Source organism: Rhamphochromis longiceps, linkage group LG11 (genome assembly GCF_057381845.1).
Source record: "Rhamphochromis longiceps isolate RC_006_pf linkage group LG11, R_longiceps_female_GT1.1, whole genome shotgun sequence".
NCBI classification, from domain to species: Eukaryota; Metazoa; Chordata; class Actinopteri; order Cichliformes; family Cichlidae; genus Rhamphochromis; species Rhamphochromis longiceps.
In genome coordinates, this window is record NC_140567.1 from 37820783 (window position 1) to 37846253 (window position 25471).

Sequence of the window (25471 nt, forward strand, 5' to 3'; positions counted from 1 at the left end):
CTCAGTCTTCATTAGTTTTACTGAACGCTTGCTAATATTAACGATTTGTGTCAGAATCAGGAGACTTTGTTTCCATTAAACATCAAAGTGCAACATGCATAGTAAAACTACATTAATGAAAGAAAAAAGTACTGTGGCTGTGTGATCATGTGTGTATATGCAGATGACAATGAAATCAATAAAGGCTGACATCATCAGTAAGTAGAGAAATTTACATTACACATGCTTCCCTTAGGCAGTATCGTTAGAAGACATAACATCTTGATGCATCTCAATCATCCAGGTAAGTAAATCTCCAGAAGTTGATTCTGTTCATCTGGACGTAGCGTTTTGTGGGAGAAACGTTTCGTCATCATCAGGTGACGTCTTCAGTCTCAGCTGACTGCAGGTCTCAATCTTATAAACAGTTCATTTGCATAATGACTGAAACCAGCCCACTGAAGGAACAATGGGCTGGGAGGTCAGGTCCTTAATCATAATTATGCAAATTCTCATGACCATTGATCAACAACCACTGACCAAAACCCACTGATCAAAGACCATTGACCAACGGCCATGAGTACCATTCGCAGAGGCTGGAAGATCAAGGTGCACCCGGTGGAGGTGGGGTGCAGGGGCTTTGTTGCCAGTACAACAGCAAAGCTGCTTAGAGAGACTGGGATCAGAGGACAGGCGCAACGGCAGGCTATAAGAGAGCTAGCTAACACTGCTGAGAGGACCAGTCACTGGCTATGGTTAAAAAGGGCTGACATCACTCTGCCAGCTAACCACGAGAGAAAAGAAATTCTCCGCTCTTCTTCCCTTATCTGGGAGGCAGTGGGGAGGAAGAGCGTACAGCCGGATCCGGCGGGGAGGTGTGGGAAGCCAGATCGGGCGCCCCCCTTCCAGCTCTCCTCTCTGCTCTCTCCTATCTTGTCCCTTTTGTCTTACTTCTCTCGATCACCTTTTCTATCCCTTTGAAGAAGTGAGGCTCCATAAATGCTAAACAGGTGAGTATTATTTGTAATAATAATAGATAGAAAATAAACTGTAGGAAACTAAACAGAAGAAAGAAGGAGAGAAATAATAAGTTAACATAAACCACTGACACTCCAGGGCCTGACCAACCCTGGCAGGGCCTCCTCGGATGAGGGTGTCTAGTGATAATGGCCGAAACACCCGATGAATCCAAGGTCCACTGCTGATGATGTGTCCCAAATTTAAAATGATAATCTAGATCAGATCTCTAATCCCTAAACCTAACCAAGGAAGGAAAATGGCAGATTAGCCTGGGTAAAAGACCGGCAGTTGAGGCACACAACGATGCGTGCTGCTGGCAAAGTTTCTGGGCTTTCCTCCTCATAACAGCCGTCCCTCAAGAGTCTCTCCATCTAAACAAGCATTATCAGGGACTGTAACACCTAGTCCTCACTGAATCTCTGTCTCTCTTCCACAGCATGTCTTTATCCTGTCTTCCTTCTCTCACCCCAACCAATCACAGCAGATGGCCCCGCCCCTCCCTGAGCCTGGTTCTGCCGGAGGTTTCTTCCTGTTAAAAGGGAGTTTTTCCTTCCCACTGTTGCTAAAGCAGTGGGGATCGTATGCAATGTTGCCTGTAATTTTTCATGTGTCTGTGCAAACACACAAACACCCTGAGCGGTGCCTTGGACCACTGTGAGTAACATCAGACGTGTGCAGTTTAATTCTTCTGTTAAAGTATTTCTGTTAGAATACACTGGAACTTACGAATACCCCGTTTCATGAAAAATTCAAGTTATGAAGGCGCTGAACGGCGATATTTCTGCCCGTGTTACGGCAAAATGCCCACGTAACGAAATCTGCTGGCTCTGATTGGCTGAGCCTCCAATGCCCACAATGTCTTCTGAATCACGTGACAACCCCTTGGCTTCCGTACTTGCGTTTCGCTGTTCCACTTGAACGATTTATTGTTGTTCTAGTTAGCAATTAGCCTACAGCCTATCGTTCAGCATCGCCTCACTCAGAACGCGCGATGGGTGCTTCGACCCTCGGGAACAAATCGGGGTTCCGCTGTAGCTCTAATTAAGTGCATTAGCCCACTTACAGTGAAAAGTGCAAACATCTTGTCCATGACCTGTGCAGTATATTAACACCAAATTGGAAGTGAAAATTACTTAAACCCCAATTTTGAAAACAATATTTTTTCATGCTCTGACTTGTATAACGAGTCTGTGTGAAGCTCCTGCTGTGGTCTGGGAGACAGTCCTGGAACTCTTTGTCTGCAAAATACACTATTTAATTACCAATGTTGGGCAAGTTATTTTGAAAAAGTAATTAATTATAGTTACTAGTTAATTCTTCAAAAAAGAGTTTTGCAAACAACAAAGTTGCAGCTGTTTACCTAAAAATGCAGCCGAGGCAGTTTTTATAACCATTTCAAACTATTTACAGAACAATCAGGTGTTCTGCATCAAATATGAGTCACGCAAATTATTTGTGTCCACTACAAAGGAGAAAATCACAGCCTGATCCCTGCAGGCCTGACAGCAGCAGGTGTAGCACTGCTCCTGCTTCCACCTGCGTTTACACTTTAATCTGCCTTTGGTGGCTTTTTGGCAGAACTGCGACATTCAGCAGCCGCCTCATTGTTCTGACACACAAACTAAAACTATCCACAAAACAACACATTAACTACACACTCCAAACACGCTAAACGTCACAAATCTCTCACATCTAAAAACTCGCTCTCACCACCGTCACTCCTCAAATGAATTGTTACGTATTGATTTCAATTTGAATGAAGGTTGGATTGTTTGTGCGCGGAGACTGCATCAGCAGGTTTTGCATGTGCGCAGCTCAGAGGAAACATTTGTGTTTTCTCTGTTGTCTTTGTTAATGCAGGGTCTTCACCTTACAATATGAGCGCCTCGAGGCAACATTTGTTGTGATTTTGCGCTATGTAAATAAAGCTGAATTGAATCGCGTGACGTTGACGTAGAAAAGAAAGAAATATGTGCAACAAAAAAAACCTGTTGCATAAATCAAACATGGCAAAAGCCGGAGTGACGAAATTAGAAGAACGATTGCAGCCTGTTGGCAACCAACTGACAGCTATCACATCCTGACTCCCACATGTCACAACCCGGTGTTTCAGCTAACAGGGCGAGCTGAGGATCCAGCAGACATTCCCAGGAAAGCATCATCAGTGTTCACAGTCTGATGATGGAAAGAGTCGAGGATGGTCCACGTATCACATGTAGGTTAAAAATAAGAGCACATCACACATGATAACAAACATGCACTTTTCAAGCTTTGTCCAATGAAAGATCAGAAAGCAGGTCAAACATCCAGGGTACCACAGATCCTTTCACAGACTGTTATACTGTGATGCTGATGTTCAGCGTGGTTTTTCACCAGAGCTCAACAGAAGCATTAAATCTGATGTTTACAGTGAAAAACAGCAGATTGGAGAGGGGGAGGTGAGAGGCACATCAGCAGCATTTTTCCACTGTTTGGTCATTTTGATGAAATGTTGCGACAAATAGGAAATTTCAATGTTTTCTATTAAGAGGTAAAAAAAAATGAGGTTCAGAGCTGATCGCAAAGAAATCAAACCCAGTGTGTCAGCCAGTGTCTTCATCAGCACTGCTGACCACACGTTTAAAGAAGTCGTCATTCAGTCGGCTCATTAAAACGTAAGGATGGCAGTTTGGGACAAAAACAGTCTGTGGGCTCCTGTTCCTGCTGGCAGGTAAGACGTGTTTAACATTTTTATGTGTCTTATTGTAGCTGCTTGTGTTTTCACGTCAAACCTTTCTTCCTGGCTGCCCGACTTCTTTACGTTTCGGAAACTTTGTTTTAGAGCTTCACACACAGCAGTCTGTATTTTCTGTCTGTGAACTGAGTCACTGTGTTCGGATCTCAGCTCTGTGTTTGCTCTTCTTTAGGTGCTGTGGGTCAAACTGTGATCTATCCTCTCAGGTCTACCTGTGCTGTCAGAGGATCCACTGCCACCCTCCGCTGCACCTTCACACCTCTGAAGTCTTTCAAAGTGAATCAAACAGAAGTTCCACCAAAGATCGTCAGAGTCCTCTGGTGTCAGAACCACCGGTACTGCTAACTAACACTCCGTCTGTGTGTGACAGTGACTCAGCAAACATCGATCCTCGTTATCAATATCTGGGAGACAAGAAGACAAACTTTACAGATCAGAGATGTTCAGCAGGGAGACAACGCAAGCTTTCGCTTCAGGATGGAAGCTGATCATCGTGAAGGACGTTTTACTAACCAGACAGGAGTGACTGTCAGAGTTGATGGTGAGAGAAAAATATCCTGGTTCTGACACAAATATTAATCTTTAATATTAACGACTGTTTATTAAAACTAATGAACACGTCTAAAATGAGAATAATCAGCTCCAGTGATGATAAAAAGTTGAGCAGAGGTGAAACCGTCACACTGCTCTGCGCTTCAGTCTGCACTTTCCACCAACTGGAGGTCACGTGGTTCAAAGATGGCCACGCCCTCTCAGACACTGACCCCTCCCTCCCTCTCATCCTGACTGCAGAGGACTCTGGGAGCTACACCTGTGCTCTGAAGACCAACATGGAGACTGTCTCTGAGCCGCACAGCCTGCAGGTGGAGGCAGAGGCAGGTTGGTGTGATCAGTTTCTCTCAGATTTTCTTCTCCGTCAAACAGCTGCATGATGTTAAAAGTTTAGGTGGTTAAAATTGAGTCTAACACAAGTGCAGCCTGTTATTGATCCGTTTGCAATCAGGGAGTCTTAAATCAAGCCCACAAAGGTCTGTCAGTGTGTTTGGAGGCACCGTTTCAGCTTCCTTTTGCTTCTTGCTTTAGTTTCAGCTGTGAGAAAACACCCAGTCTATTTTTATTCAAACACGTGGATATATTCTTATTTCTGTGACAGCTTTGATGTTGGTTAAAATGATTCAGTGTTTCTTTGCATTGCTGCGACTCATTAACAGTGTTGGGACTAACGCGTTATTAAGTAACGTTACAGTAACTACGTTATTATTGTGGTAACGAGCACGGTAACTAGTTATTATGCCAAAATCAGGAACGCGTTACTCGTTACTGGGATTTAGATAGGCTCGTTACTCGTTACTTCGTGTGGTGGCATCGCGGAGCTTCCACAGATTCAGTAACATTAGCAAGTGGTGGAGGCCAGCAGGTGGAGGAGGGAAAGGGGAGGCAGGAGGAGAGACCCGAGGCGGCCGCCGGTCCGAGTGTCAGGTGAACTGAACTTCAGGTAAGAAGTTACGACCTGCAGTCTATCTGGGTCAGATATGAACCAAGTTTAGGTGGAGTTTATTTTCGTTATGCTGACTTTTTCGTACTGCGTAGTAGCTAGCATGACGGAGTTTCTATACAGCTGGGTGGTGCTATGTTACTGATGTTGAACTTTATTTTGTTCATAAGGTTAATTATTAGAGTGGGAAGTGGGAAACATCCCGTAAAAAACGGAATCGTCTCGTATTCAGAGAAATTATTATATTATGTAATATTACGCGCTACAATGAAAAAGACACAAAGCTGGAGTTATTCTGTCTTTGCTGCACAGCTGCCTCTTCTTCTTTCATCCTCTCCCCTCCCTCTCCTGTTGCTCTTTCAGTCATGAAACTGATCGATCTGATGTTTGCTGGAGCCACAGCTGTAAAGCTGCTGGTCATGATGTCGGTTGGATGTGTGGTGAGAGGGAAACATGAAGATGAAACCAGCAGATGTCCTTACTGAATCATCAGAGCTGTGATGGAGAAACAGGTTTACCTTTTAGGTGACATGAATGAGTTGAAGTTATGAACTGTTTCTGTGTGTCCTTCATGGTCCACCATATCCCAGAATTCATAGCGCGGCCCAGCCAAATTTCAGTTTCCAACAATAGCGGCTGCTACTAAGTTTTAAAATTACTCTTATTAATCTTTCTGGGTCACAAAATAAACTTTTAGCATATTTTCAGGCGAGAAAGTAGCTTTGTAAACTTCAAATATCTACTCGGTTTATCAAGACATCGCATATTTGCAAAAGTGCGCCGACGTTTTCGGAGACGTCTGTTACCCACCAGCTCGATAGCAAGCCGGGGGGTTCAATGGTCACTCCAGCCGGCGAGAGCAGCGGACTCCCGGCTTCATCGTTTTCAGACCGCCACTCTGTCACTACTCAGGTTAAACATGATATTGAAGTCACTCGGAGAACTTTCCTTTTTTCTGTGTTTTATTTGTTCCGGAGTAAATCGTTTGGCTGAGATCAAAGTTATTAGATTATTAGATTAAATAAAACTTTATTAATCCATCAGGTTGGTTCCTCCGGGATTTTCACACAGCTGAATAAACGTCAGCGGGTGTCGGAGTGGAGGATGCCATCCTGTACCTCCTACACAGAGCCCACTCACACCTGGATGGGGGAAAGGCACGGTCAGGATCCTGTTTCTTGACTTTTCCAGTGCCTTTAATACCATCCGGCCCTGTATGCTTCAAGAAAAACTGAACAGGATGGAGGTGGACCCCTGCCTGGTGGCTTGGATCTCCGACTACCTCACCGACAGACCACAGTACGTCAGGCTGAAGGACATCACGTCTGACACAGTGGTCAGCAGCACAGGAGCACCACAGGGAACTGTGCTGTCCCCTCTTCTCTTCACCCTGTACACCTCTGACTTCTGCTACAACTCTGAATTATGCCACATTCAGAAGTTTGCAGACGACACAGCCATCATGGGGTGTATCTGGGATGATCAGGAAGAGGAGTACAGAAGTCTGGTGAGGAACTTTGTCGCATGGAGTCACACAAACCACCTGCAACTCAACACCTCAAAGACTAAGGAACTGGTTGTGGACTTCGGGAGGTCTAGAGCAGGTCCACTGCCGGTTCAGATAGAGGGGGAGGAGGTGGAGGTGGTCAACAAGTACAAGTACCTCGGGCTGTGGGTGGACAATAAACTGGACTGGTCATGCAACACAGAGCACCTGTATAAAAAAGCCCAAAGCCGACTGTACTTCCTCAGGAGGCTGAGGTCTTTTAACATCTGCAGGAAGCTCCTGAGGATGTTTTACCAGTCAGTGGTTGCTGGAGTACTTTTCTATGCTGTGGTGTGCTGGGGGAGCAGCACAGCAAAGAAGGACTCATCCAGGCTGGAGAAACTGATCAGGAAGGCTAGCTCTGTGGTCGGCATGAAGCTGGACACTCTGGTGACAGTGGCAGAGAAAAGGACATTAAAGAAACTGATGGACATTATGGACAATGCTGGGCATCCTCTGCACACGGCCATAAACAACCAGAAGAGTCTGTTCAGTGACAGGTTGCTTCTCCCCAAGACAAGAACTAACAGACTTAAAAACTCCTTTGTCCCACACGCCATCAGACTGTTTAACTCCTCTCTGGAGGGGAGAGGGAGGGGAAACAGGAGGACAAAGGAGGGAACAACTAAGCTGTAGTGCCTCTTCACCTCACTGTACAATACTTTTTGTAAATAGTCAACAGTGCAATAGACTCAATACTCGAAATGTGCAATTCACTTGTATTTTTATTTTTATTTTTATTTTTATTCCTATTTATTCTATTTATCCCCTTCGTATATTTTATTTATATTGTCTCTGTATTTATATATATATATATATATATATATAATACACACACACACACACACACATATATATATATATATGTGTGTGTGTGTGTGTGTATTATATATATATATATATATATATATATATATAATATTCTGTAACTCTGTAACTTCTGTCGGTGCTGTGCTTTTTTGGAAATCGAATTTCCCAGAGGAACCCACCCGAGGGATTAATAAAGTTCTATCTAATCTAATCTAATCTAATCTAAAACAGAAAACTGATTAAACAGAAGTGTGAGACAGTCGAGAGTTTACTCCAGTGTCCTGTTATATTTTAGATAGCAAGGAGCAGACGGCCGAGTTTATTAAACTCCACCGAGACAGCGCTGACGCTAATCTGAAGGCTGGACCGTCCCATTTCACGGCCTCGCACTTCCGGCCTTCTCGGTCTTCGAAGGACCCGGCCCACGTAGACCGCGAAGGCCGGGTCCTCCGAAGGATGCGGCCGACGTTTTGGGACACAGCTTCTGTGTCTGAGCACATGTGACGGTGCAGAGCCGGGGAAGGCGGGGCTTGTTCCTTCCTAACCAGTAGGGGTGTTAAATAAACTCTTTGGGGTTTTATTTCATATTTATATTATTTATCTGTTATTATTGATTTACTTTAGCTCAACTCAGTGATTAACAGAATAATGAGGAATCACAATTAACAATAACAATGTTGTATTGCATTACTGAGTCGTGTAAACTCACTGGGTTACAACATCATTGTGTTCTCTAGTTCTTTGCAGGAACGTGAAACCAGGCTTCTACATGTCATTCAGCAAGTGGGAGAATATGGGTTGAACCTTTCTCCCCAAAAGTGCTCCTTTTCCCAAAGTTCAGTGCGATACTTGAGACACATTGTTTCTAGCAAAGTTGTAGAGACTGATCCCGAGAAGCTCAGAGCTCTCAGAACCTGGCCATGACCCCAGACACTCAGTGAGCTCAAGTCTTTTCTAGGCTTTGTAGGGTACTATCGACGGTTTGTGAAGGACTGGCCAAAACTTGTCAAACCCCTGAATGATTTCACCAAAGGCTAACCACCACAGAGGAAGGGCAGAAAGGTAACACCTGGCCCTAGTGGGTATTGAACCCTAAAGTGCTGCTTTCCAACTGTTTTTGAAGTAATCATAGATTTAATTGGAAAGTAAATCTTAAATGAAATTAAATCTCTGCTCCAGCACAGCTGGATTTCATTTCATTGATTTGCACATCATTGCTGATCATGTGGTTTACATTTTCACAATAACTGCTGAATCCAACTGTTACATTTGCAGTTTTAACAAACAGTGAGGAACTATTACTAAATATATGTGTTGGATATGTTTAAAATGACATTTTGAATGAAAGATATCCGCTGGTGTGTGAGCAGTTGAGCTTTTCCGCCCTTTCCAGAATTATAATGGTTACAGCTTCACTCAGATATCACTGAGGCGGTGACGCAGCCATGCAAACACAGTGATCGCATGCAAAACTCTGCTTCACATTCAAATGAAGACACAAACCTGAGACCTGATGCAGCAGACGTGTTCAAGGTTTGATGCTGTGAGAAAAGCTTTATTACACTTACAGACTAAAACTGCAGAAGAAAGTCAGAGAGGATGAATACATGAGCAATGTTTACTGTTTATGACCTCAGTCTGGCTTCATGGTTTCACAGCTCACTCACCATGTGGTGGTTGATGGAGGTCAGTTTGAGTTTGCTTCTCAGATGAATTTGAATAAGGCCGATTTTTGCATTAAGAAAATACTCCTGATATCTTTAAACAAATAAACCTGAATGAACACTTTCAGCCTACGTCTGGCTTTACATGATGTACGAAGCTTTTCTGAGAGAGGATTTAGGAGCAGATGTTTATTATGTGGATGATTTTAACTGTTTCCAGTTCAGCAGACTGGATGCTTCTCTTCCAAATAAAGATGATCATATTTCAGTCCTCACTGTGTTTTTGTTTATGCAAGAAAATGACCAGAGTGAGAGCAAACGAGGCTCCATTTAAACATATAACTCAGTTACATGTGGAGATGTTAAAAAAACAATAATAAATTGGTTTAAATACATTTTATAATATTTATTATGAAGAGAGAGCTGAGTGTAAAAGCAGATGATGTCACTTCCTGGTGTGCAGACTAAACCGACCCACAGTCTTCCTTCTCACATATCCCAGAATTCGTAGCGCGGCCCAGCCAAATTTCAGTTTCCAACAATAGCGGCTGCTACTAAGTTTTAAAATTACTCTTATTAATCTTTCTGGGTCACAAAATAAACTTTTAGCATATTTTCAGGCGAGAAAGTAGCTTTGTAAACTTCAAATATCTACTCGGTTTATCAAGACATCGCATATTTGCAAAAGTGCGCCGACGTTTTCGGAGACGTCTGTTACCCACCAGCTCGATAGCAAGCCGGGGGGTTCAATGGTCACTCCAGCCGGCGAGAGCAGCGGACTCCCGGCTTCATCGTTTTCAGACCGCCACTCTGTCACTACTCAGGTTAAACATGATATTGAAGTCACTCGGAGAATTTAAAAATGTAATTGTTTTCCTTTTTTCTGTGTTTTATTTGTTCCGGAGTAAATCGTTTGGCTGAGATCAAAGTTATTAGATTATTAGATTAAATAAAACTTTATTAATCCATCAGGTTGGTTCCTCCGGGATTTTCACACAGCTGAATAAACGTCAGCGGGTGTCGGAGTGGAGGATGCCATCCTGTACCTCCTACACAGAGCCCACTCACACCTGGATGGGGGAAAAGGCACGGTCAGGATCCTGTTTCTTGACTTTTCCAGTGCCTTTAATACCATCCGGCCCTGTATGCTTCAGGAAAAACTGAACAGGATGGAGGTGGACCCCTGCCTGGTGGCTTGGATCTCCGACTACCTCACCGACAGACCACAGTACGTCAGGCTGAAGGACATCACGTCTGACACTGTGGTCAGCAGCACAGGAGCACCACAGGGAACTGTGCTGTCCCCTCTTCTCTTCACCCTGTACACCTCTGACTTCTGCTACAACTCTGAATTATGCCACATTCAGAAGTTTGCAGACGACACAGCCATCATGGGGTGTATCTGGGATGATCAGGAAGAGGAGTACAGAAGTCTGGTGAGGAACTTTGTCGCATGGAGTCACACAAACCACCTGCAACTCAACACCTCAAAGACTAAGGAACTGGTTGTGGACTTCGGGAGGTCTAGAGCAGGTCCACTGCCGGTTCAGATAGAGGGGGAGGAGGTGGAGGTGGTCAACAAGTACAAGTACCTCGGGCTGTGGGTGGACAATAAACTGGACTGGTCATGCAACACAGAGCACCTGTATAAAAAAGCCCAAAGCCGACTGTACTTCCTCAGGAGGCTGAGGTCTTTTAACATCTGCAGGAAGCTCCTGAGGATGTTTTACCAGTCGGTGGTTGCTGGAGTACTTTTCTATGCTGTGGTGTGCTGGGGGAGCAGCACAGCAAAGAAGGACTCATCCAGGCTGGAGAAACTGATCAGGAAGGCTAGCTCTGTGGTCGGCATGAAGCTGGACACTCTGGTGACAGTGGCAGAGAAAAGGACACTAAAGAAACTGATGGACATTATGAACAATGCTGGGCATCCTCTGCACACGGCCATAAACAACCAGAAGAGTCTGTTCAGTGACAGGTTGCTTCTCCCAAAGACAAGAACTAACAGACTTAAAAACTCCTTTGTCCCACACGCCATCAGACTGTTTAACTCCTCCCTGGAGGGGAGAGGGAGGGGAGACAGGGGGACAAAGGAGGGGGGAACAACTAAGCTGTAGTGCCTCTTCACCTCACTGTGCAATACCTTTGTTAATAGTCAACGGTGCAATAGACTCAATACTTGAAATGTGCAATTCACTTGTATTTTTATTTTTATTTTTATTTTTATTCCTATTTATTCTATTTATCCCCTTCGTATATTTTATTTATATTGTCTCTGTATTTATATATATATATATATATATATATATGTGTGTGTGTGTGTATTATATATATATATATATATATATATATATATATATATATATATATATAATATTCTGTAACTCTGTAACTTCTGTCGGTGCTGTGCTTTTTTGGAAATCGAATTTCCCAGAGGAACCCACCCGAGGGATTAATAAAGTTCTATCTAATCTAATCTAAAACAGAAAACTGATTAAACAGAAGTGTGAGACAGTCGAGAGTTTACTCCAGTGTCCTGTTATATTTTAGATAGCAAGGAGCAGACGGCCGAGTTTATTAAACTCCACCGAGACAGCGCTGACGCTAATCTGAAGGCTGGACCGTCCCATTTCACGGCCTCGCACTTCCGGCCTTCTCGGTCTTCGAAGGACCCGGCCCACGTAGACCGCGAAGGCCGGGTCCTCCGAAGGATGCGGCCGACGTTTTGGGACACAGCTTCTGTGTCTGAGCACATGTGACGGTGCAGAGCCGGGGAAGGCGGGGCTTGTTCCTTCCTAACCAGTAGGGGTGTTAAATAAACTCTTTGGGGTTTTATTTCATATTTATATTATTTATCTGTTATTATTGATTTACTTTAGCTCAACTCAGTGATTAACAGAATAATGAGGAATCACAATTAACAATAACAATGTTGTATTGCATTACTGAGTCGTGTAAACTCACTGGGTTACAACATCATTGTGTTCTCTAGTTCTTTGCAGGAACGTGAAACCAGGCTTCTACATGTCATTCAGCAAGTGGGAGAATATGGGTTGAACCTTTCTCCCCAAAAGTGCTCCTTTTCCCAAAGTTCAGTGCGATACTTGAGACACATTGTTTCTAGCAAAGTTGTAGAGACTGATCCCGAGAAGCTCAGAGCTCTCAGAACCTGGCCATGACCCCAGACACTCAGTGAGCTCAAGTCTTTTCTAGGCTTTGTAGGGTACTATCGACGGTTTGTGAAGGACTGGCCAAAACTTGTCAAACCCCTGAATGATTTCACCAAAGGCTAACCACCACAGAGGAAGGGCAGAAAGGTAACACCTGGCCCTAGTGGGTATTGAACCCTAAAGTGCTGCTTTCCAACTGTTTTTGAAGTAATCATAGATTTAATTGGAAAGTAAATCTTAAATGAAATTAAATCTCTGCTCCAGCACAGCTGGATTTCATTTCATTGATTTGCACATCATTGCTGATCATGTGGTTTACATTTTCACAATAACTGCTGAATCCAACTGTTACATTTGCAGTTTTAACAAACAGTGAGGAACTATTACTAAATATATGTGTTGGATATGTTTAAAATGACATTTTGAATGAAAGATATCTGCTGGTGTGTGAGCAGTTGAGCTTTTCCGCCCTTTCCAGAATTATAATGGTTACAGCTTCACTCAGATATCACTGAGGCGGTGACGCAGCCATGCAAACACAGTGATCGCATGCAAAACTCTGCTTCACATTCAAATGAAGACACAAACCTGAGACCTGATGCAGCAGACGTGTTCAAGGTTTGATGCTGTGAGAAAAGCTTTATTACACTTACAGACTAAAACTGCAGAAGAAAGTCAGAGAGGATGAATACATGAGCAATGTTTACTGTTTATGACCTCAGTCTGGCTTCATGGTTTCACAGCTCACTCACCATGTGGTGGTTGATGGAGGTCAGTTTGAGTTTGCTTCTCAGATGAATTTGAATAAGGCCGATTTTTGCATTAAGAAAATACTCCTGATATCTTTAAACAAATAAACCTGAATGAACACTTTCAGCCTACGTCTGGCTTTACATGATGTACGAAGCTTTTCTGAGAGAGGATTTAGGAGCAGATGTTTATTATGTGGATGATTTTAACTGTTTCCAGTTCAGCAGACTGGATGCTTCTCTTCCAAATAAAGATGATCATATTTCAGTCCTCACTGTGTTTTTGTTTATGCAAGAAAATGACCAGAGTGAGAGCAAACGAGGCTCCATTTAAACATGTAACTCAGTTACATGTGGAGATGTTAAAAAAACAATAATAAATTGGTTTAAATACATTTTATAATATTTATTATGAAGAGAGAGCTGAGTGTAAAAGCAGATGATGTCACTTCCTGGTGTGCAGACTAAACCGCCACAGTCTTCCTTCTCACTGTAAGCGGCTGTCTCCTCCTCTCTGTGGAAAACCTTCCCATCAGGCTGCGTCCTCCACCTCAGCTTCACCTCCTCAGTGACTCCTTGCTCCACCAGCTTCTCCCTCACCTGAAACACAGTTTTCACACATTAACAGAAGCTCCTCATTAATCAATCACTGAGACTGATTATTGACAGTGTAGAGAGAAAGCGTTATAACCTGATAAAGACACAGTGACTGATTTCTAACCAGCACAGGATGATTGAATTTCATTCTTTCCCAGTGATGTATCTCATCAGCAAAGACACACAACTGTCAAACTTGTCTCCATTGATCTCAGTGACATGTTTGGCCTGTTGTGTATTTGGACATTTTCTTCCCGCTTGTTTGAAATCTCCAGTTTCAAGTTTCTGGGTGTGCACATAGACACAGACCTCCAATGGAGCTCTAACACCTCTGCGGTCTTAAAGAAGGCCCAACAGCGTCTCCACTTTCTGAGAATCCTCAGAAAAATGGACCTGAAGAAGGAGCTGCTGACCGTCTTCTACCGCTGCTCCATTGAAAGTGTGCTGACATATTGCATCGGTGTGTGGTTCTCCAGCTGCACCACAGCACACAGAAAGGAACTCCAGAGGGTCATCAACATGGCCCAAAAAATCATTGGACATCCTCTTCCCTCCCTGAAGGACCTGTACAGCACTCGCTGTCTCAAGAGGGCACGCAGCATCCTACGGGACTGCACACACCCAGGACACTGGGTGTTTAAGCTGCTGCCGTCTGGCAGGAGGTTCAGGCTGCTGAGGTCCCGAACAAATAGACTCAAGGACAGCTTTTACAACAGGGCAATAGCCCTGATCAATGCAAATAGCTGACCTGACTGGATACCTCCCTGGACTTTTTAGGGGGAGGTAACAATGTTTAAAACGATAACAATAATATTTATATTTATAACAAGGTGCAATAATAATTAATGTGCAATAATAACAGTGTGCAATACAAATACACTTATTCTTCTTTTTTATACTAAGTTAATATACTGTGTTGTGTTGTTTGTTACGTTGTGATGTGTCATATCGTGTCGTGTTGTGTTATATGTAGTGCCGACGTAGGACAGTTTTTCCAATTTCATTGTACTACTGTACTATGTATGACTGTGCAATGACAATAAAGAGTTATCTTATCTTATCTTAAATACGACATGTTATCAAAGTCAGAAAGGTCGAGATCCTAAAAAGTCAAGTTTTCTTTCCTCTAGTTTCTAATTCCTACTCCTCGGGTTAAAGCTTCTGTTTGCTTTTTATTTATTGTGAATTCATGACAACACTGTTGTCATTGACTATTTTCTTTCTTGCTGACTGAGGACATGCAGACAAGAGGAAAATGCCACCAAATGATCCTCTGGTTTTTTAGTTTAAAGATGCAAGAGGCTGCAGTTTGGTGGGGCTCTGCTGCAGCTCTGCTGCAGGAACAGGGTGTCGTGTGTCCTCTGACCTGCTGCAGGATGGACTCTTGCACTGCGGGGTCGTTCAGGTCTGCAGAGCCCGCTCTCAGCTGAACCTTCACCCTGCGCTGCAACACTGGAGTTTGGACATCTGCAGAGGAACAACAAGCCCATCAGACCTGGAGGATCAGGCTCTGCAGTAACAGTGAGCACAGACTCACCCTGGTAGCAGAGGAAGGGGTGGGTATTATCGCATGGCTGGAAAAGGAACGATGATGATGATTGGTCCACCATCACACAGTCCCCATCTCCTGATTGCAAAGTCAGAGGCAGGAGCTGGACGTCGCTGCCATCGGACCACTCCCAGCTGTTGCTCAAACCAATCCAGGCATATGACAAAGAGGGAATCAGCCATCTATTTCCATTCACTGAATAACTATCATACATGTCTGACGCCAGCAGAGTCACGATCTCCGTGTTGTTCACCACACTGTTGACGGTGCTCAGGTCTGTGTACCTGTCCCTGCAGTAGGACCGAGCGCCATGAAAGCTCCTCGAGTCCTGCACCAGGATGTAACGGCCAGCATCACCTGGAAGAGAAACGAGCAGACAGAGTCAGAGCACAGGCTGGAAATGTTCACCAACAACATTCGCCTTTTTTAAACTACAAACTGATATTTTTAAGAAATGCTGATCATGATATCTTTTCTTCGACTAAATATGTTTTAGTTGTACATAATAATATAAATATATAAATATATCTATCTATCTGAGAGACTATTGTTCCTTCGTCGTGGTGCTTTAAGGTGCCGATGCCACTCACCGCTGTAACAGATGAAGTGCTTCTCTTCTGAACAGTCTCTGGTCGACCAGAATCCCAATGCAGATACCGTCACACACTTCCCCACACCAGGCTCGCCTGTGCCCCAGTTTGTGAAGGTTGATTTACCTGTTCCAGTATAAGACCACTTCCAGGGTAACATTATACCACGGAGTCAGGTACTTCTGATTAGAGACCTTAGTTTTCACAGGAGCTACAGTATCCAGAGTCGTACGTAGTGAGGAGGTGAAATTATTAACAAGATAATCGACCTCTGTTGGGGTAGCGTTCAGATAGCTGCTCTGCTCTATGTTGGTACAGGGCATTGAAGATGATAACAGTGGGTGGATTATATTCTTAAACTTAGTTACAGCGCTTTCAGAAAGACATCTACTGTGATAAAGTCTACTCTCCACCGCTGTGTAATCAATTATTGTAAAAGTAAATGTTATCAGGAAATGATCAGACAGGAGAGGGTTTTCAGGAAACACTGTTAAATGTTCAGTTTCTATGCCATATGTTAAAACAAGATCTAGAGTGTGATTAAAGTGGTGGGTGGGTTCTTTTACATTTGAGAGAAACCAATTGAGTCTAATAACAGATTAAATGCCATGTTGAGGCTGTCATTTTTAGCATCTACATGGATGTTAAAATCACCCACAATAATTATTTTATCTGAGCTCAGAACTAAATTAGATATAAAGTCTGAGAAATCAGACAGAAACTCTGTGTAAGGCCCAGGTGGACGATAGATGATAACAAGTAAGACTGGTTTCTGAGTTTCACAGCTGGGGTGGACGAGGCGAAGCATCAGGCTTTCAAATGAATTAAAAGTCTGTCTGGGTCTTTCATTAATTAATAGGCTGGTGTGAAAAATTGCTGCCACACCGATTGTGGGCATATAAATAATGTTTTATTGAACAACTGTGTTGAAAATGTGTTTTGTGAGGCTCAACCGGCTCCTTCATAGAAACTGCCCGGAGCCTAACCAGAGGCTGAGCTGGAGGCCTCAGCTACCTCTGAACCAGTGGGAGTTTTTAAGTCGGACCTGCCACATCAGCTGGAAAATTGAGGTTTCTCAGTCATCCAGGTCATTGTATTCTAAGGAGTGGGCTTTAAGGTGTCTGGGAAGGGATCTCAAAAATCCTCAGAACTCTATATTGGAGACACCAAAAAGCCATTTCATAAAGGCATGGCACAACATAGAAGAGCCACCTTGGCGGGACAGGACTTGGCTCTCCATCTGCATCTAAAGGACAAAGGTCACTCTTTCAAGGACACTAATGTTCAAAATTTGGACTGAGAAGACAGATGGTTTGAAAGACAAGTGAAGAAGCCATCTATGTCCACAATGAACAACCCTCTTTGAACAGAGGCTTTCGACACCAACTGTCTGCCATCAATAAGCCAGTTTGGTGATCCTTCCTAGACACCTTAATGCCCGCTCACATCATGAACCATTTCAACTCAGGAAATCACATGATAGGGTGGGGCTAAGTTTCACAGTGAGCTCACCCGAAATCTTGGCTGATTGTGACCCACACCCGTTTTCACACCTTGGCCCGTGTGATTAGGTAGAGGATCAATAGCAGATCCATGACCTCCTTAGGGGACACTCCCATAGAGCTTGGAAATCTGGCACTCACCACCAATTGACCTTAAAACTGAAGAAGCTTCTCGCATGAAACATCTTCAAGAAAATTAAAGAAGATCAGATGCTTTTCTTTCCAAGTTCTTTAGATTATTCAAGGAACATTGAAGTGGTCGGGCAGACGTCAGTCTGTTTGCATCTGTAATAACTTTGAATAAGTCATCTTCAGTTAAACGACTCTGAGCATCTTTAATCAAATGCACTGTAATGAACACTGGGCTGCTTTCTAAAACCACTTTTACAAAGTCTCTGATGGACGTGGGAGGAGGAGCGAGGATGACATTTATATCAGATGAAGAGTTCTGACTGTCACAGCTGCACAGACGTCTCATCGTGTCGGGTATGTTCTGCATATGTTTGGTTTATTTGATAATCTCACACATTCATTGTCTGGTATTCTAATAAACAAAATGATGATAATTGAAGGAAGACAACATTTTTAAAGTTGAACGTTTCAAATATTAAATATGTTTGATAGTTTTGTTTGAATGATTAGATTAGATAGAAATGGAGTGAATGACAGAGACAGCTGCCTCTTTGTTGATGCTGCTTTAAGTGTTATGATTAATAATGAACGAGCAGCTGCAGATGAGATTCATGAGGACGTCTTCACAGTTTTTCAGCTCTCAGTCATGAAGAGGTGTGGACTGATCCTGCTGCTGCTCTCAGGTCTGTGAACTCATCTCAGTCGCCTCATTTACAGTTTGAATAAAACTTTTGATGTCAGAAAATCAAAGAAAGCACAAAGTGAACTGCTCCATAGGGATTATTTTAAAGGTGTCTGTAAACGAGCTTCAAGCAGTCACAGGAACACTCGTACAATCTCCAAAGACCTTTGTCATGTCAACTAAACTTCTAAAGGTTTCTTTGGGTCCAGTTAGAAGTTTGATTGACAGTTTAATGGTCGGTAGTTTGTAAGAGTTTGTATAAAGTGAAGTAAAAGAGTAAAGAAAGAAAGGAGGGAAGAGTCAGTGCATGAACGTGGCTGTTTGTGTGCACTGCTGAGAAAAACACGTCTTGATTTTATTTTCTGTGTAGAAATCTGACTGAAAGCCTGAAACGCTGCAAACCCGTCAGCTCGCTGAAAAAGATCCTGACTGCTTTTACCACGTCCGTGTGCACGTTAGAGCAGGGCGATATGACCAAAAATATTTATCACGATATTTCATTTTCTTATTGTTGCCTAACATTGTACCGGTATTACCGTGAACGGTATAATATGGCCCAGCCCTAGTGCACGTGTTGTTCAGCTTTGAGCCTCGACCACTAACACGTCGTTTTCCTTCATTGTGCACACTGAAGAGGAAAAATCGTCCAAATACATGTGCAATAAGGCCAGAGTGAAAAACAAACTTAGCACTGTTAAAGCAGCTTTTTAAGCTGATGTGAGAGTTTCGCCCTGGAGCAGGAAACCAGTGTGTAGGTGTCCACAGGCACCGTAAAACAGCTTTTAACCAGTACACGAGTTACACATCCTTTGAAGGACACATATATTAACATATATTCACGTCTTTAAAGATGTCAACAAAAAGTTTGCGTTGTGGTAGCATGTAAAGAATTTATTCTCCTGATGACTAAAATAGTCGAGCTGAGGTGAGTCTGTGACCGCGCTGACTGACTCGTGTCCTCTCAGGTTACGTGATGGTCTGCCATCTTCAGTCTGATCAGTTAGTCAGACAGCTCCACCTGGTTGACCTGCAGAAGTCCTGGAACGATGCTCAGCAATACTGCAGAGATGAGTACATTGACCTCGCCATCGTTAACAGCTCAGCTCTCATCCAGGAAGCCCAGAAAAGGGCGGGGAGCACCGAGGCGTGGATTGGACTCTCCAAAGACTGGACCTGGTCTCAAACTGGTCCAGTTCAGTCATCCTGGTTTAACATGTGGTCACCGGGACAGCCAGGGACTGATGAGTGTGTGATAATAACTGGATCTGGATCATGGTCCACTGCACCGTGCTCAAATAAACATTACTTTGTCTGCTATGACGGTGAGTGTTTCAGACTTTGGTACCAGGGTTTGACAAACTGAACATTTTAGCTGCAGGTTTGAATCCGTCTGATCTTTTGTTTCAGCTGCGACTAACAAACACATCCAGGTGAAGAACTTAATGACCCCGTCTGATATCCTGGTGGAGAACTCAATGACCCCGTCTGATATCCAGGTGGAGAACTCAATGACCCCGTCTGATATCCAGGTGGAGAACTCAATGACCCCGTCTGATATCCTGGTGGAGAACTCAATGACCCCGTCTGATATCCTGGTGGAGAACTCAATGACCCCGTCTGATATCCAGGTGGAGAACTCAATGACCCCGTCTGATATCCTGGTGGAGAACTCAATGACCCCGTCTGATATCCTGGTGGAGAACTCAATGACCCCGTCTGATATCCAGGTGGAGAACTCAATGACCCCGTCTGATATCCAGGTGGAGAACTCAATGACCCCGTCTGATATCCTGGTGGAGAACTCAATGACCCCGTCTGATATCCTGGTGGAGAACTCAATGACCCCGTCTGATATCCTGGTGGAGAACTCAATGACCTGGTCTGATGCTCAGTCTCACTGCAGACAGACGTACACAGACCTGAGCACCATCACCAACACGCAGGACAACAGCCAGGTCGCTTCTATGTTGTCAGATACTGCTGGTGCCTGGATTGGACTGTACAGAAACTGGACGTGGTCAAACTCGAGCACAGCCTCCAACCTGCCGTGGGGGCCCGGGCAGCCTGATAACAGCGTAAACTGTGCCACAATAGTCGGATCAACAGGCTCCTTCAACAGTCATAACTGTGATGACCAACGCCCCTTCCTCTGCTCCAGAGGTGAGTCTGTCCTCTGTGTTTCTGCACAGTCTGGTCCTCCTGGGCTCATCCGGACACTCTTGGCACAGCACTGCCGATGCTTTGGGTGGCGCTGTCATTTAGTGTTTGCTCTGTCTGCGGTAGAGTATCACTTCCTGTTCCTGTTTCAACACAGGAACAGGAAGTAGTAGTTGAGTAGCTTATCTGCGTAGCAATTTAATTAAAAACCTTTAGATAACTTCTGTTTTCATAGTATAATCTTCACGTGCACCATGGCTACTTCACCTGTCCCTCCTGCACTTTCTTGCTCATTGTGTCAGATGTTTAGTTACTCCTTTAGCAGTAATGATATCTGTAACAAATGTAGCATATTTGCAGCTCTGGAGGCCAGGATTACTGAATTGGAGACTCGGCTTCGCACCCTTCATTCACCCATAGCTAGCCAGGCCCCTGTAGCTGGTGCAGCCGAAGATAGCGTAGGCCCCGCTAGCTGTTCCCCGGCAGACCCCAAGCAGCTGGGGAAAGAGGGCGGCTGGGTCACGGTGAGGAGGAAGCATAGTCCTAAACAGAAGCCCCAGGTACACCACCAACCCGTTCATGTGTCTAACCGTTTTTCCCCACTCGGCGACACACCCGCCGGGGGTCAAACTCTGGTAATTGGTGATTCTGTTCTCAGACATGTGAAGCTAGAGACACCGGCAGGGGCCAGAGCAGGCGACATTGAAGGAAATTTAAAACTGCTGGCTAAGGGTAAACGTAAATTCAGTAAGATCATAATTCACGTCGGCAGTAATGACACCCGGTTACGCCAATCAGAGGTCACTAAAATCAATATTGAATCGGTGTGCAACTTTGCCAAAACAATGTCGGACTCTGTAGTTTTCTCTGGCCCCCTCCCCAATCAGACCAGGAGTGACATGTTTAGCCGCATGTTCTCCTTAAATTGCTGGCTGTCTGAGTGGTGTCCCAGAAACGATGTGGGCTTCATAGATAATTGGCAAACCTTCTGGAGGAAACCTGGTCTTGTTAGGAGAGACGGCATCCATCCCACTTTGGATGGAGCAGCTCTCATTTCTAGAAATATGGACAAATTTATTAAACCCCCCAAAATATGACTATCCAGAGTTGGGACCAGGAAGCAGAGTTGCAGTCTTACACGCCTCTCTGCAGCTTCTCTGCTCCTGCTACCCCCCCAAAAACCCATCTCCATAGAGACTGTGTCAGCTCCCAAACAGACAAAAAACAAACTAAAAACCAGCAACAAACAACTTAAACATAAACAATTACAAAGAAAGAACAATACAGTATCCACATCTGAACCAAAGAGTAAAACAGTGAAATGTGGATTATTAAATATTAGGTCTCTCTCCTCCAAGTCTCTGTTAGTACATGACTTAATAATTGATCAACAAATCGATTTACTCTGCCTTACAGAAACCTGGTTGCAGCAGGATGATTATGTTAGTTTAAATGAATCAACACCCCCGAGTCATTCTAACTACCAGAAACCTCGAAGCACAGGCCGAGGGGGTGGTGTGCTGGGCTGGTTCTAGACAGGCATATATGAGGGGGCAGACAGAAATGTAAAGGGGGCACATGGTGGCAGCTGAGGCGAATGTGGGGTGCTCTGAATAACTGTTTTTGTCATGTAATTGGATTGCACTTTGTCAAACCTCTACCCTAAAACCTGACCAACTTGGGTGTCCCCCCTGAAGGCTCAGCTTCTGCAGGTCTAGATCTTAGTGTCACTGAGGCACACAAACCCCCTGACCACGTTAAGGTGGCAATCACTCAGGAGGAAAACTGAAAAACAAAATAAAAAATAATAAAATAAAATATTGCTCATCAGATTCTACCAACTAAAAACATGACATTTACCTTAATTAGATGCCCTATGTTAAATACATTTGAATCCAACCATAGTACTTCTCACTATTGCCAATATTAACAAAACTAAAAAGGGTAGGCCAAGTTATGAAAAAAGGGCACTTCTCCAACTCTTGAAAAATAGAAATAAAAAATACATTAAAATATCCATCCAGTTCTTTAAAACCAACAACATAAAATCTATCTTAATTTGATTGCCTAAGTAAAGTATCAAATCAATTTTATTTATATAGCACTTTTACATTATACATGCTTCCCTTAGGCAGCATCATTAGAAGACATAGCATACATTTACACTGCTATGCAGATGACACCCAGCTCTATCTGTCCATGAAGCCAGATAACACACACCAATGAGTTACACTGCAGGAATGCCTTAAAGACATAAAGACCTGGATGGCCGCTAACTTTCTGCTTCTTAATTCAGATCAAACTGAGGTTATTGTACTCGGCCCTGAAAAGCTTAGAAATATGGTATCTAAGCAGATTCTTACTCTGGATGGCATTACCTTGGCCTCCAGTAACACTGTGAGGAACCTTGGAGTCATTTTTGACCAGGACATGTCCTTCAATGCACATATTAAACAAATATGTAAGACTGCGTTCTTCCATTTGCGCCCCTCCCTGAGCTCTGAGTTCTGCTGGAGGTTTCTTCCTGTTAAAAGGGAAAAAGTTTTTCCTTCTGACTGTCGCCAAAGTGCTTATTCATAGGGGGTCATTTGATTGCTTGGTTTTTTCTCTATATGTATTACTATAGGGTCTACCGCACAGTATAAAGCGCCTTGAGGCGACTGTTGTTGTGATTTAGTGATGTATAAATAAAATTGAATTGAATTGAATGGCCCTTTTCTTTCTCTGCAGATGTCAAACCTTCAGCCTCGAGATCAGTGAAGGTTCAGCTGAGGGCGGGATCTGCAGACCTGAACGACCCCACAGTGCAAGAATCCATCCTGCAGCAGGTCAGAGGTCACACGGGCCCCGATACAAGGAACAGACCGCTATAACTACTGTGAAATGATAGAGAGCAGTGAGTCTGTGCAGGTTCAGGGACACGTGACAGCACACAGCTGCAGAGATACGGGGCTCGTTTAATGCAATCCCATCCATTTGTATTATTTAACCTTTTTAACTGGTAACTTGAAGAAGTCACTTAATTTCAGATTACTGTGAGGAGACGACGTGAACCAATGACAGGCAATGAGGCCTAATTCCAGACTTCAGTTTCATCCCCAGCCAGTTCATTTAGTTCATTTCCCCCAGAAACAGCACCAACAACGTTTTCTGCTCACTACAGAAACAACGGCTGATTAATGAGGAGCTTCTGTTAATGTGTGAAAACTGTGTTTCAGGTGAGGGAGAAGCTGGTGGAGCAAGGAGTCACTGAGGAGGTGAAGCTGAGGTGGAGGACGCAGCCTGATGGGAAGGTTTTCCACAGAGAGGAGGAGACAGCCGCTTACAGTGAGAAGGAAGACTGTGGCGGTTTAGTCTGAACGTTATTGGCTGATGTTCCTCAGATGATCTGCTGTGTAATTCAACTTATTTCCATCTCTGTACTCTGACTGCTGGACTGTAACAGCGTAGCTTTGCATGACTGACAGTTGGAAATCATCCTTCTTTATCCTAAGCTCAGATCAGAGTGTCTGATGAGCTGTTTTATGCCTCTTTGTTTCTTCTGATTGGTGAAGCTAAAGTTTGCAGGTGAGCGGGTGGGCGGACCTTCTGTGTCTCAGATATAAATGTTCATGATATCCTGTCTCTACATATGAAAGTTCAAGAGGAGAAAAAGGTGAAACTGAGTGTTCAGAGCAGCCTGATGTCTGAGCTTTTTGACTTCATACTTTATAGTTCAAATGAGCACCCAGCAATATAACAGTAGATATGCCGTATATGTCAGTGAATCGCGCATTTATGCTCTCTATTATCATATTAAATATACATTTTTCTGTCTCAGAAATGTCTCTGCTGCTGTTTGATTCTGTAAACTACAGTCATGGCTCTGCATCCATCTTCATTGTAAACTCTATTCAATAAAGTCTATTGATATTTTATTGTCCTGTCAGAACTTTCAGTTGCTTCATTTTTATGCTCTTATTTTGAATTTGATGCAGTAACACACATCATAAAGGCTGAGACAACATGAAGTTTAATGCTAAACAATAAGAGTCTCACATACAGTGAAGCTGATTGGCGGGACAGCAGTCACATGACTGGCTATGAAATCCCAGACAGACAATCCAACAGTTTGTGAAACATCTGAATGTAAAATGCTGAAAACTTCTGCTGCTCATCTGTTCACAGAAAAATCTGTGAAAGCGACGAGACGGCTGTGTGACGGTGATTTTCAAAATAAATTCAGATCAAATATTTTCTGTTTTAAAACACAAAGTGTTTCACAGTCTGATAAAACTCCACATTAAGACCAGAGTACCTGTCCACACAGCGGTGCATTCACTGCTGCACACACACGCACACACACACACACATTAGAGGAACAAAAGCCAAAAACAACAGGAAACAGATTAAAGCTCATCTATAAAATGAGTTGTCAGCAGTCGCTGCCCTGACATGGACGTGGCTGATGTGTTTACAGATGCATGTCTTTATTTTTCCTTTTCATGATGATCATGTGTTTTGAATAATTGTATTGTTTGTTATTTTCTCTTTTACCGTGGGAGGGGCTTTCGTGAGAATGAGATAAAGTAAATGATGGGCTGAGGAAAGCTGTTCCAAAGTTGGGAGCTGTGACTCTGGGTCGGTTTAGTCTGCCCACCAGGAAGTGACTGATCAGCTGATTTTTAATGGCTGATGTTCACAGGTTGATTTGACTCTTTTTTATCTTTAGAAAAATGCTCGTTTTGTTGGACAATAACATTTTTGTTATTCAGAGATGCTAACAGTAGAAAAGGTCTGAGTGGTAATGATCGAGTTTTCCTTCAGGACTTCATCGTTCTTCCTGAAAATGTGTGACTGACCATTTAAAAGTCCAGCCCTTCACCTCCACAGTAACACTCTAAGGAGTTTAAGACCATGGCGCCATCTGCTGGCCAAACCTTCACATTGCACCACGAGAATAGAATAGAATTCAACTTTATTGTCATTGCACACGTCACAAGTACAAGGCAATGAAACGCAGTTTGCATCCATCCAGAAAGTGCTTTAGCCACAATATAGATGTATTACAGAAATGGGTCTGTTACAATGTTCATGGTATGAAGGTATGTCATGAATA

At 43.5% G+C, this 25471-nt stretch overlaps 1 protein-coding gene and 1 pseudogene across 1 annotated transcript; both read left to right on the top strand.

Annotated features, from left to right (window-relative positions):
* Positions 1-555: 555 nt before the first annotated feature.
* On the top strand, positions 556-8386 carry LOC146659961 (uncharacterized; annotated as a pseudogene).
* Positions 8387-17813: 9427 nt separating this feature from the next.
* On the top strand, positions 17814-24292 carry LOC146659962 (uncharacterized). The gene is made up of 6 exons (XM_085421932.1): positions 17814-17888; positions 18164-18217; positions 19182-19538; positions 19624-20376; positions 23104-23201; positions 23592-24292. Exons 2-6 carry the CDS (start codon positions 18181-18183, stop codon positions 23730-23732), a joined length of 1386 nt encoding a protein of 461 aa, XP_085278058.1. The 5' UTR covers positions 17814-17888; positions 18164-18180; the 3' UTR covers positions 23733-24292.
* The last annotated feature ends 1179 nt before the right edge of the window (positions 24293-25471 follow it).